Here is a 13,494-nt window from a genome sequence, read left to right on the forward strand (position 1 = left end):
TTGATATTTACTTCTCGGGTGACCAAGGCCTTGTCTCGTTTGGTTGGTCTGACTCAAATGACAATGACACCCAGATGAATATGGACAGTCAAAAGTAACATTGGCTCCTGACGCCCGATTTAAGTGACGCTCGTACGGGCATGGCCGATCAGGAGTGGCATTGGCACTAGCACTTGGCTCAAGTTACGCCCGCACAGGCATAGTCGGTCGGGAGTATTAGTCAAATAGCCTTACCGATCCCAGTGGACATGGTTCGAGCCGGTCTTCCCTAACTGAGCTATCTTGACTTGACTTTTATCATCCACGTAAATAGATATCTTGACCTTGTGAAGATACGTGGAGGCTTTTACCCTTCCCCCGTCATTTTTTTTGGATTGAAAGATGTTATTTGGTTTCTGTTTTGCTTGCAAAAATCATGAATGCTCACCCTAAAATCCATCGAGACAAACAAGGAACATAAGAAAGAGTAAATAAATTACAAACTTACATTCCTCCGCACTAATTCTTAAATAAATGTACTAGTACACATGAGTTCCTCGTTTTGGCTCAATCAGTTCGTTGCTCATTTGCCAGGGACGAAGTTGGTGGCGTAGGCCCAGGCGTTGTTGTTCACCGGATCGGCTAGGTGGTCGGCCAGGTTCTCCAGAGGCCCCTTTCCGGTGACGATGGCCTGCACGAAGAATCCAAACATTGAAAACATCGCGAGACGGCCGTTCTTGATCTCCTTCACCTTCAGCTCCGCGAAGGCCTCAGGGTCGTCAGCGAGCCCCAGAGGGTCGAAGCTGCCGCCGGGGTACAGCGGGTCAATCACCTCCCCGAGCGGCCCTCCGGCAATCCGGTAGCCCTCGACAGCACCCATCAGCACCACCTGGGACGCCCAGATGGCCAAGATGCTCTGCGCGTGGACTAGGCTGGGGTTGCCGAGGTAGTCGAGACCGCCCTCGGAAAAGATCTGCGATCCGGCCTTGAACCACACTGCCTCCCCGAACTTGACGCCGTTGCGGGAGAGGAGCTCCGGGAAGACGCAGCCCAGAGCGCCGAGCATGGCCCACCGGCAGTGGATCACTTCCAATTCCCTGTTTTTGGCGAAGGTCTCGGGGTCGGCGGAGAGGCCGGCGGTGTCCCACCCGTAGTCGCCGGGGAACTCGCCTGTTAGGTAGGATGGGGGCTCGCCAGAGAATGGGCCGAGGTACTTGACGCGGTCGGGGCCGTACCAGGGGCTGCCCCCGGCGGCTGGCTTGGGCCTGGTGGCCGGCTTGCGCATGGTGATCCGGCCGCCACCGCCAAGGGCGTCGGAAAGCGAGGGAGCGAGCTTGACAGGCTTGCCGACGAAAGATGGGGAAGAGAGCGCCATGGTGGAAGCCATTAACTTGAGCAAGAGCAGAGGAGACTGAGTAATGAAGGAAAGGTGTTCGATGAAAGACTTCGGCTGCGTCGGGGGTAATTAAAGGCTCAGGAGCGAGTACGAACTGGTGGCGAGCTTATCCTTCGCAATCTCTATCTGGCGTCTCATTGGCTGGAGGCTGGAGACGCATGGATTTTGTTCGAAGACGTGGCGGGTTCTGATCCACAACGGTCATGAGATATTTGGGCTCGTGGTTTCGAATCCAACTGGGTATGATCGTGGTGCAGGATGAGCACACGTGTCGATGGAGAATTGGAAGCTGTAGATTTTTTTGGGTCACGATCAAGATTCATGGCTAAATTATTTCCACAGCTGGAATTCAAAATACATTCCATTATATATTTATATTTATATTCCTCTTACCGTATTAGTTATATGGCTGAAGAAATTGAGATTATCTATTTATATCCTCTATGTGTATGAGGTGCCGGGTTAGAATCTCAGTAAATTGAGAAAAAAAAATTTCTCGTATTAATTAATTATAATTTTTTGATTTATCTTCTTATATATATGATCGTAAGATTAATCATATGAAACCGCTAGAATGACTGATACTATTTTTTACTATAATATATATAATTCTACTTAAAACGAATGTGTCATCTTATTAATAACAGTTATAGTTTCCACATATTGTGCATGCAGATAGTATCTATATAGATATTTGTTCTAAGAAATTTTAAACTTAACTTTTAACATATAGATATTTGTTCTAAGAAATTTTAAACTTAACTTTTAATGGATATAAAATACTCCGTGGGATGTTGATTTTTTTATATAAAAAATTATTATACTAAGATAAAATATTATAATAATTTATCATGAACAATAACTTTTTGCTCTAGTAGCAACACCAGTTATAAAATTAAAAATATAAATTTTATAGAATTATTATTTCTTAATTATCTTTGTTTTTTTATCTAATCTTCTCTATCACTACGTATAGCATTCTCTAAAGAATAAATGAGTAAACGAAAAATGACAAACAAATCTAACGAGCTAAAACATTCTGCCTATTATTATTTTATATATTTACACAAAATGAATATAAGAAAAATTTAAACTATCTTTTATTGGGGATAATTAACACTCACATGAGAGCCAGATTATAAAAATTCAATCTCATTATACAAATAGAGTGAATTGTCATCCGTAATCGGTCCACTTAATATATCACTAGAAAATAATGAGACAAAACCAGCATTTATTTCCTTGACAAATCTGAAGTAAACAAATGTATCTAAGGGAAGACTATACAGCTGAAAGTAGTGAAGAGGACAAATTAGAAACAATTTTTGTTTGCATGAACCCTGAAAATTAGAATAAATCGAAGAAACAACTAGGAAAAATCAGAAATCTATATTCAAAGTAGTCGATGGAGCCAGTGTGTCGATATAATAAATTCAAGGAGTTAGTGAAATCCCTAGCCAAGATCTCCTACACTTCATTACCAAACTTGTTTGCAATAATTGGACGAACATCCTCAGCATCAACCAGGGTCTCCAGAAAAGGGAGTAACTGAACCAAGGCGCAGTCTGATGGATCATCAAACCAACTTTTAATAGGTATGCCATTATTAACTTGCAACTGGAAAACCTGAAGTTTTTTTGGAAACAAAATAATGTGTCAGAGAGAAAACTATGCAAGCTTATCAAAAGACCTTCGATAAATGTCGTTTGACAAGCTGCTGTTGATATGAAGCGAAGGAATAGTACCTGTGGAGTATTGTCTATTATAGCTACTTTGGCTAGGTCAACTCCCAAAATGTTAAGGTCCTTTGTATAACAACCATCTGAGAATAAACAGGATTCTCGGAATACGCGCCTAGAAATTATTTTCTGATCAGGGTCCAGTATGTCGAGTAACTGTGTAGCATAGATGCTTAGGCTAGCTGTGAAAATAACAATTTCAAACATTTGTGCTACTCTCTCAAGGAAGATCTGTAGGAAAGGCCTCCGTCTTACATATACAGTTTGCTCCTCCATGTTAGAGAAAACTGAAAAAGTGAAATCTGCATCGTCGCATTCCTCTAGTGTAGAATGAACCAGAGTCTCTGCAGACAAAATATCAGTTATTATTAACATCAAGAAAAAGAAGTGGTATAGAATATCAAATTCACAAAATATTTGGAATAATGAAACAGTAAGATACAGGAGCAAGAATGAACATGAGTTTACAGTTAGAAATATCTGAGAAAAGCTACAAAATGGTTGGTGCCGTACCATCTAAATCAAGTACCAGGGTTATCGGCTTCCTTTCCTGTGTTTCATCCTTCGGAAGTAGAGTAGGAAAATTTGATGGAACAGCCCAAATATCATGAAAAGATCTGAAATCTAACTGTGGATTGAAGCAATCTATTTTGCCAAAATCACCAGAAAAACAATTCAAGTCAAATTCTTGATGAGTTGCTAAAAATAAGCAGGCATCATCAGAGCTCATGATTTCTTGGGTCGATTCATTATTGGGTATACCACTGGATTCAATTGCGTTATCAAGGAATGGAAGCGTCACATATTTTTCTACCACATCGATTAATCTGCCAGAATTAATAAGCTCATAATTTTGGAAAGAGACATCAGCAAATCCCATGCTACTATCAACTGGGAAAGAAGGAAAAGTGTCTAAATAGAGCTCCAATAAACTGCAAGCTTGATAATCAGATAGCCCATTGTTCCCATCATCTTCGTCAGCAACCAGATTAGGCAATTCATGGTTTCCACATTTAACTGCAGAAGAAAATATAGAAAACTAAAGACAATTCAAACAACTGAAATGATTAAGAAATTACCAAACAAGGAGAACACATCAGAGATATTTTAGACTAGAGTATTTGAACTGAAATTTTATTTGCAGGTTTGCATAAGAAAAATCAAACAATGTAGTTCAAAGATTCAAGGAACACCACATCCACATTATTTGAAACCAGAGCCATTTCGGGTGGCAAAAAAGGGAGAAGGGCTTCTCACCTCCATTACAATGATTAGATAGCTTTAGCTGAGGACCGCCATCCTCAAAATTGGGCAAGAAAGTCATTTCTTGTTCAGGAAGTAACATTGTTGACGGTGAACCCTGTAGGCGTGAGGAAAAATCACCACACATAAAAAAACGAAGAACAAGAGGTTAATCTGAAATAATGAAAGTAACTTGGCCAATAAACAAACAAGGAAACACAAAGGCTCAGTGGACAGTGATAAAGGAAAGTTAAATGGCTAGTTGTTAATAATATGACCATGTGCAAAACCCTGCCTATGATATAGCAAATTCAACCAACAATAGTGACTCAATCAGATGAAAGAACTTGCAGTTAGCACTAGACGGGTCCATACAATTTACCACTCTCTAGGACCACATCAAATTCACCCCTAAGAATAAGCGGTAAGGTTGCATCCCTAATCCAAGTATCAATAACAAACAATTCTTGTCCAAGCATGTCGTGGCCATGAACCATAGAGGACTGTAGATAAATTGATATCACAACATCAATGCCAATGGGAAAAAGGTGCAACTGAGTAGTGAGGCAATGAGAACCATAGAGCACAGTAATACAGTACAGATCACATTATCCCAACAAGAGGCTAAGCCAGATGGTGAACTGTTTAAGCAACTGCTCTGACAGAAATTTCAAGCACTAGGATGAAGCAGGGTGGTAAAAGGATGGGGATGGTAACACCACTGTTCTCTTATGGAGTTTCTCCTCGCTCTAATCTAAGAAATTGGATGAGCTCAGCTGTGCTCCATAACAGCACTGATGCTTCCAGTCATATGGCTGTTAGTTATCTTTTATTTGAGCACATCTCCAGCACATCTCCTTCTGAAATATATATTTAGAAAATGCCACAAACACTTTCTGAATAGGAATGCCTAAAGTGCACCAGAATCTGGGCTTATCTGTAATTCCTAGATGAAGACCTCAAACTTTTCCATCAAAATTATGAAACAGGACAGTTCTATCTATATTATTTGAAGCAGATTTCTAGGCAATTGCATTTACGGCCCAAAATTTTCAGACTTTTAGAGTAACCTGTACCATAAATTACCATACATAGCCTTTTAAGGAATATGGGAAGTGCCATAGAGTAGTCATCTTTAAGGGTTGTCTATGATATATAATTTTCCAGAAAAAGGACAAGCCAGACAATAAGTTGCTAAAAAAAGTTATGGTTGAAAAAAGAAACTCAGATTAGAGCCATCAGATGCTTGAAAAAGAAAAAGGAAATTAGAAAATGAAAGAGAAAATCATTCTAATAAGGATTAAATACATACTGAAGTTTCAGACCAGCAAATAGATGCCATTGTTTCAACGGGCAAAAGATCAGGTGGCAATGACGACATATTCAAAAATATAGTGGATGTTCCATCAGAATCTGTTATCCTAGAGTCACATAATGAGTTTCCAGCGCTGGTAGCAGTTTCTTTTGAAAGCTTTCCTGTAGCATTAAAATTAAACTAAAATAAACTTTATATCAAATAAATATTTATAATATTAATAGCTTTATGGCAAGAAAAGGATTGGAAGAAATGTATGAAAGAAACTTGACGCACATTGCATGTGTGTGCTTATCAAACAACCAACAAGCACTAAAAAGTTGATGAATAATAGTGAAAACTATGACTAGATGTTTTCTTTCCCCATAAGAAGAATATCGTTAAGGAAAACAAGCATACAATTATGGGAATTCTACAGCAAATATTCCAATACAAGCATATCAGTAGGTGATCCTACAGCTTTGAATACATTATTAAGGGGCATAGCAACAAGGATAACCTATAATATCTTTGGAAATCTCAGGGTTCTCAGAAGAGATCAAATAGTACTCAACCTTGCAAAACAAACAGGCATGTTTTGATTCTGTGTACATGTGTGTGAAATATGGTATCTCAGCCTCTCAATTTGAGTTACAAATAGAGAGAAGAACTCTCTGCTAGTTCATTCAGAAGAGAGGGATTGATTCAAAATAAAAAAAGGGAAAAAGATACAGAAGGAAGAAGAAAATATATCCCAACAAAAATGTACTATAGCTCACCAACAACATTTTGGTAACTCTGATCATTGGGGTCCACCTCTGTATTAATTTGAGACGATAAGTTTTCTGATCTTCTGATTGATTTTTCAGGAATATGAAAATTGTGCAATTCTACAAATCCCCTTCTTAATTTTTTCTTCATCCTCAATGCTGGCATTTGAGCTGCTACAATATGCAGTGGACTTCAACTTGATAAACATGAACTACAAGAAGAAAGGAACGCAACATCAGAAAACTGAAGATAGCACAGCAAAATGCAGAATGGCATGTATATTAGTACATAAATAGGATTAACCATCAAAACTAGGATAGAGCCCTTGATGTACTTATTACCATTGAGACATTATTTCAACTAAGCATTTATTAGTAATTCTTCTAATTAGATAAGTGTTGTTTTCTATTGACATTAACATGTGGGCGTGCTTCCTGTATCACTGAGCATTTCCATCAGATTTATGACCTTTTTTACCTTTCTGTCAGCTAGAAGAGGTGTTGGACATACAAACATTAGAGGGTCATGGTTCAAATTATATACGCATTCAGCAATAAGCTTGACAACATACTAATAGTTCATTTCTGAAAAATAGTTTCTGAGCATTCGGCAAAAAGTTTGGATAGGTGACTAAATAGTTCAACTTGGTGAGTATAATTGCCCTTGTGATGCCAAAGTGACACAATAACTATCTTGAACTTGTCACTCAAGAGTTACTTGAAAAACAAACCTCGTAGAATCTTATTGAAGATCATTCAAACAACAACTGATGCAAGAAAGGAAACTAATCATAATACAATTTTAAAGATTAAAGAAGCAATGTAGTCACTAAGAACTAAAAGATGTATGAATAGAGATCACATGAAAACATTATCACATCATACCTAAGTAGCTTATGTCATATGACTAGAGAGCACATGAACACATAATACCTAAGTAGTTTATATCACTGAACAGGTACTTTTATATTTGTAGGGTTTCTTTTAGTCATCACATCTTTATCCTGCTTTTCTCATTGCCAATTATCTAATCCAGTTCCTATCAGAATAATTTTTTAAAAACAAACATTGCTAAAAAGGAAACGTATGTATTTGGAAACATAGTAGATCTTGTATATAGATGAAACTACACATAAGTACATTGTAGTTTGCAAGTAGAAACTATAATGAGTATAATTTGTAAATCTATATTATTCACGAGAGAAAAACATCTCAAAATCACACAATTGGGATGTGGGTGTTTCTCCCAATGTTGAATTTGTTCTCAGGTATGTATATTCACAAATCTAGAATATGAAATTTTGTTCCCTCTCTAAAAGATATTAAACACAATTAGAAAAAAATAAATAAAAATTGGACAACAGTAAAAATCAGTAGTACAGAAGAAATTTCTCAACAACTTCCTAAAGAAATTAATCATTGACTAGTTAAACCATGCCATATTTAGATCATCTAGACATCCCGCTCAAAAGAGATAAAGTTGATCCGCTAAACCGATCAACTGAAATAATAATCATTGTAAGTTGAAAAGAAAATAGCGTCGGAATTAGGATAATCTTGAGTATCAGCAATCGCAACATAAATTCAACAACAAAAAAAAAACGCCAAAACGTCAGGTAAAACCTAACGACCGAGTTACCATCAACTAGCACAACCAAGACACTAACTCCGATCACCCGGAAGTAGTCCAATAAAAAGTGAAAAGACCAATAAAATAAGGCCTATACCAGAAAGATACAACTTTAGCGTCGAGAAAATAAAACATTTTTCTCTGCTACAAGATTCCAAAAATCAATAAACCGACCGTCTCTAAATAAGACGAGCCGGAGTCCGACTGTCCGAACCGCAAGATCAGAATTGAATTCAGCCTGAGGTACTAGAAAAAACCAACACGCGTTGTAAAAACCAATTTTAACGATCCAACACCATCAAAACCAATCAATCAGCCATTGGGAGAGGGAAAACACAAACAAAGATTAAATAGTTAAGGGAGCAAAAACACGTACCGAAACCTTAGCTCGTCGCCTGCTCTCTCGCTCTCTCTCTAAAAGAACGCCGGAATCGGGGAGAGGGCGGAGGCACGGACGCCGGAAGGAGCAACGAATTGGGGTCGGCCGTCTCTGTCGATATATATAAGATGACGGCGCCTCCAACTTAGGGACCACAAATGGATGGTTTTGATGCGGTGCACATCATTTTGATCGGCCTCTAAATTTTTGACGCGTGGGGTCGCTGCGGACCGGACTCGCCTCTTAGCAGGAGGCGGCTCACCACGTGCGAGATATTTGAGAACTCCGCCGCAACGCGCTCCCGATCCGAGGAGTGATTTAAAATGCGGCCTGGGTCTGCAATTACGTGTCGAGTACTGAATCGCCCTCGAAGGAGGATGCTGTTTGTGGCACGGAGCTGGTTAATGATTGATAAATTCACTCTTATGGTACTTTCTCGGTTCCATCATTGAAGAAGAGCGAGATCAAATATCGACTTTAGTGGATGAAAAATTGGGATGGCATATAGCAAAGCTCCAGTTTGACGGCGCATGGCGTGCACGTGCATTAGGGTTGATTTAATTTGTAAAGAAGAAGACACAAATTTTCCCCATGATTTCGAAATGTCATTTGCTTAACGACTGTCAACCCATTCTGTCTGTGCACTTGACTAAAAAGAAACTTATTTACTGCGAGATGCTGGGGGAAAATGATGTTTTTTTTTTTTGATTATCATCCTCCATTATTATTTTTATCTTCATTACTATGGATTGGACTCACAGCCCACCTGATCGGAGCCCCATGTTGAGGCTTCAGGGTGAGAATTGTATGCGGCGCATGAGTGTACGACGGCGACAAATCAAACGAGAAGCGTTAAGGATCACGCACAGCACCAACTTGGCTTCTACCAGCGTTTGGCTTCCACCAGCGCAAAATTCTGGCCGTTGCAAATCCGGTGGCCGCCTCTGAAGAAGGCGTTCTTCGTGACGCCTTGGACACACCCTAAGCGAACCTCTCCGGCTTGAATTTGTCCGATTCTTTGACCTAGAAGTCCGGGTCATGGTGCATCTGAATGAAAGATGATTCCATCCAGAAGCTGAGTCAGATGGATGATCGGGATGATGATATGATTGGAATATTAATCGAATTGTTATGGTCCGGAGGGAGGTATGATGAGTTGTCTTCTATGTTGATTAAGTCATCAGAAGGTCTCTGGTCAATGCTACCTGCAGACAGCGACTGGATTGCTCTGGTCCCTATTACCCCGATGCTCGAGACAGGTCCTAAAAATATATAAGAAGCCGAATAAATAGTGGAATATTCAAGTACGTGGAGAATAAGTATGAAAAACATATTCTGGTCGAGGGGACGCCCTCTAGTAGACTCGTGAGCTGGTCGTGACGCCAATTAAGTCGTCGTAACTCATAAGAGAAGATGAATGTGAGTCGGATGAGAATCTGGATCTGACGGCGGGAAGTCGGACGAGGCATGGATCCGGAAGGCGGCACATAGGTCGAAATATGACAACGGCACACAGACCGGAACACTATACAAGAGCTAGATCGACGCAGAGGTCAGAACATAGTACACAATCCAGATCAACGAATGCTGGAAATAGTAAACTGTAGGGAATTAGATTGGCGACTGGATACCGTAGGGCGACAACAATAGCTGTGGCATGAAGGCGACGACCCCGTATTGCCAGAGTGTGAAGGCGACACCCCTTGGCACTGGAGAGAGTCGAGAGTGGCTGGCACCGATCGTTGGAGGACAACGTCGACAATCAGGGGTGTCAACAACGACGGTGAGGAGGAGGTGGCGGTGTCTGTGGCGATGTCCTGGCCTACAATGAGAGCTGCGAGGTTGGTTGGTAGAAAACACCCAAGGAGGGGAGCCTGGCGGGGTGGCATCAACACGGAGAGTGAGAGGGAGGCGACTGCCACTAGAGGGGACACCAGAGGCGGCAACATGCGTGCTTGGTGGCCTTGTGTGCATGAATATCAAGGAGGAGAGGGTGGCTTAGGAGGTCTTCCCTCTGCATGAGGCAACGCTTACATCGATGGTGCTCGGTAGCAGTCTCCTCAGCTGAGGAGAAGGCGAAGTGACGGGAGAGGCAGCTTGGTGTGCGTGCGACAGAGAAGACTTGCTCGTGATCGTGAAAAGGGGGGCAGTGGCGATGAAGTATAAGAGAGCTAACTTGAGGGAGAGGGAGGCGTAATGCTCCTCATCATGTATGGCTTCGGCTGTTGCCTTGGCGAATGGCCAGAGAGGGAGTGGGAAGAGGAGGGACGACTAGGCCTGTAGCGAGGTGATGGTGGTTGTTGGTGTTGGATCGTAAAGTTCACTAGAGGGGAGGGGGGGTGGGGTGAATAGCGATCGTTGAAACTTAATCGAGCAATAACGAAAACATAAAAATAAGAATAATACTAACATACTAAGATTTTATTTGATTCGGAGCCTTCGTCAACTCCTACTCCAAGGCCCGTACTCGTTGAGTGTTTTCGTTGGACAATCCACTAATAGTTCATAAAAAGAGTTACAAGATTAGTATAAGAACTATAAAACTAAATTAACGACAACAAGGAAATTAAAACTGAGTCGCAGGTTATAGGAGGTGCTTCGCAGCGTTGTAGGAGAGTCTTTGGAGCAACTTCGTAATAGAGCAATCTTTGGCGATCAAATCCCTTCCAGGCGCCTAGACTGTGATGTCAGCCCAACCAATCAGCGCACTCCACATTTGTGACGAGATATGCTTTTGCATTCCGGGAGCTTGGTCCACTTTTTCCAGCAAAGCTTTTTCGTGCAAGAAAAAGAGTAGTCCGAAGCAATAAACATTATACTATCTTGCAAAACAAAGTTAGCACAATTATAAAAACAGAGTAGTAATTAGATTCTATCCCCTCGACACCAAAATCTAGTCAAGATCTCAATTAGATTTTTGAAATGAATCTAAGTTGGATTGACGCGTACTGTTCCCTCAAATGGGGAACGCGTCCTCACCAAGTCAATCCCCTTCAGTGACTTACCTTAACCTACCGCTTTGCTAGACATTCGATTAGCCGTCGATCTGTCTGGACTTCGTGCCAGCTATTTGGTTTGCCTATTGACCTAGTTGGACTTCGTGTTAGCTATCCGGTCGGCCCGTTGACCTAACTGGACTTCGTGCTAGATATTCGGGTTCCTCGTCGACCTATCTAGACTTCGTACTAGCTATATGGTCAGCTCGTTGACCTAGCTAGATTTCTTGCCAGATATCCGGTCAGCTCGTCGACCTATCTGGACTTCTCCTGCATTCTTGGTTAACTCGTTAGATCACAATAAACATAATTTAACTTACTTTGTCATTCATCAAAACTTTAAGTTAGATCATTAATGCAACCTGTACCAACAGTCGGAGGCGACGACAGAATGGAGAAAGAGTGGCGACATCAAAACTTTCAGTTACAGTTTTAAAAATGCTAGTAGTTAAAAAAAAAAAATAATTTTTAAGTTATTAATCCTCCTCCTGAACCTGATATTATTTCAAAATAAATAACTAAAAAGCGTCCTTAACTATTGAAGAAAAATTTTGAATTATTTTTTTTTAAAAAAAAACTTCTAAGTAATTGTGCCAGAATAATTTTAAGCAAACTTTTCTAAGTGATAAAAGTAAGTTTTCACAACTAATAACTTTTCAAAAATTATTTACAAGATTTAAATTTTTCTAAGTAGAAAACCCTTTTGAAAACACTTTGTATAGAAAAGTAACAAAAAAAATCTTTAAGAAGAAAAATTTTAAAGAGAAATTGCTAAGTAATATTTTCAATGAAAGTTTGAAGGAGTTTATTATTAAGAGAATTTTTTTAAAGTAAAGCTTTGTAAAAACTTCTTTGAGTAAAAAAATTTCAAAGTAACTTTGCCAAAATAATTTTAACAAAATTGTCTAGTTACAAAAATGATTTAAAACATTTTTCTAAGCGATATAGTGAACAAAAAACTTTCTATAAGTACCAAAAGTCAAGATTTTTTGAAAGGAAGTTTAAGAGTATTTTTTGAACTTAGGCTTTAAAAAAATGGAAGTCAAAGTTTCAAAGTAAAATAAAAACCCCCCCCCCCCCCCCCAACTTCTCCTTAACTTACCACTCCCCTTTAATTTGTACTAGAGTTTGGATATGTTCAATTTCAAGACTTTAGTACATTTGTCTACCTAAGTTTAATTAGTTATTATTTTTTAAATTAAGTTTAAAGTTTAGGTTGATTGAATTTTGATTGATTTGATTGTTTATTAATTAGTATTTGAGTTTTAAGTTAAGCGTCTTAGTTTTAAAATGATTTGTAAAGAATTTAAAATGATTTTAAAAGTTTTTTTAAATGATTTTTAAAGTTTGTTTTTTAAAAAATATTTTTTAAAGGAATTTTTAAAATGATTTTTCAAAGTTTTTAAATTTTTAAAATGAATTTTAAAGTTTTTCTAAAATATTTTTTAAAATGATTTTATTTTTTTATAGTTTTTTAAATAATTTTTTTTAAAAAAAAATTTAAAATGATTTTAAAGAATTTTTTAAGTTTTTAAAAGAATTTTATAAAAGAATTTTTAAAATGTTTTTTAAAGTTTCTAAAAGAATTTTTAAAACAATTTTTAAAGTTTTTTTAAAATAGTTTTTAAAATAATTTTTATAATAATTTTTAGGATAATTTTTAAAAGAGCTTTTAAAATGATTTTTAAAATAATTTTAGAAATAGTTTGTAAAATAATTTTAGAAATAGTTTGTAAAATAATTTTTAAAAGAGTTTTTTTTAAATAATTCTAAATAGATTTTAAAAATATTTTTTTTTAAAAAATAATTTCTAAGATATTTTTTAAATAATTTTTAAAATATTTCTTAAATTTGTTTTTAATAATTTTAATTTTTAGTGTAATTTTAATTTTAAGTTTAATTTTACTTTAAGTTTAATTTTACTTTTAAGTTTAATTTTAATTTCAAGTTTAATTGTAATTGTAATTGTAATTTTTAGTTTTTAAAATAGTTTTAAAAATAATTATTTTTTAAAATAATTTTAATTTTAAGTTTAATTTTAATTTCAAGTTTAATTGTAATTTTAATTG

At 37.9% G+C, this 13,494-nt stretch overlaps 2 protein-coding genes across 2 annotated transcripts; both read right to left on the bottom strand.

The window, feature by feature from the left end:
* Positions 1-438: 438 nt before the first annotated feature.
* Positions 439-1,426, bottom strand: LOC121970529 (chlorophyll a-b binding protein of LHCII type 1-like). The gene has a single exon (XM_042521302.1). The coding sequence runs from the start codon at positions 1,364-1,366 to the stop codon at positions 563-565; it is 804 nt and encodes a 267-aa protein (XP_042377236.1). The 5' UTR covers positions 1,367-1,426; the 3' UTR covers positions 439-562.
* A 1,166-nt stretch (positions 1,427-2,592) lies between these two features.
* LOC121970530 lies at positions 2,593-8,576 on the bottom strand. Its single transcript, XM_042521303.1, has 7 exons — positions 8,427-8,576; positions 6,430-6,632; positions 5,669-5,832; positions 4,372-4,474; positions 3,628-4,131; positions 3,121-3,458; positions 2,593-3,001 (listed from the first exon to the last, which is right to left on the bottom strand). The coding sequence occupies exons 2-7, from the start codon at positions 6,584-6,586 to the stop codon at positions 2,843-2,845; spliced, it is 1,425 nt and encodes a 474-aa protein (XP_042377237.1). The 5' UTR covers positions 6,587-6,632; positions 8,427-8,576; the 3' UTR covers positions 2,593-2,842.
* Positions 8,577-13,494: the final 4,918 nt, after the last annotated feature.

Source organism: Zingiber officinale, chromosome 4A (assembly GCF_018446385.1).
Source record: "Zingiber officinale cultivar Zhangliang chromosome 4A, Zo_v1.1, whole genome shotgun sequence".
Classification (NCBI taxonomy): domain Eukaryota; kingdom Viridiplantae; phylum Streptophyta; class Magnoliopsida; order Zingiberales; family Zingiberaceae; genus Zingiber; species Zingiber officinale.

Bases quoted from the DNA above. Each gene is read 5' to 3' on its own strand.
- LOC121970529 (XM_042521302.1), bottom strand. From the start codon at position 1,366: ATGGCTTCCACCATGGCGCTCTCTTCCCCATCTTTCGTCGGCAAGCCT.
- LOC121970530 (XM_042521303.1), bottom strand. From the start codon at position 6,586: ATGCCAGCATTGAGGATGAAGAAAAAATTAAGAAGGGGATTTGTAGAA. The intron at 3,459-3,627 runs GTACGGCACCAA...TTTTGTCTGCAG, and splicing joins CCTGGTACTTGATTTAGATG to AGACTCTGGTTCATTCTACA. The intron at 3,002-3,120 runs GTACTATTCCTT...AAAAAACTTCAG, and splicing joins TAATAGACAATACTCCACAG to GTTTTCCAGTTGCAAGTTAA.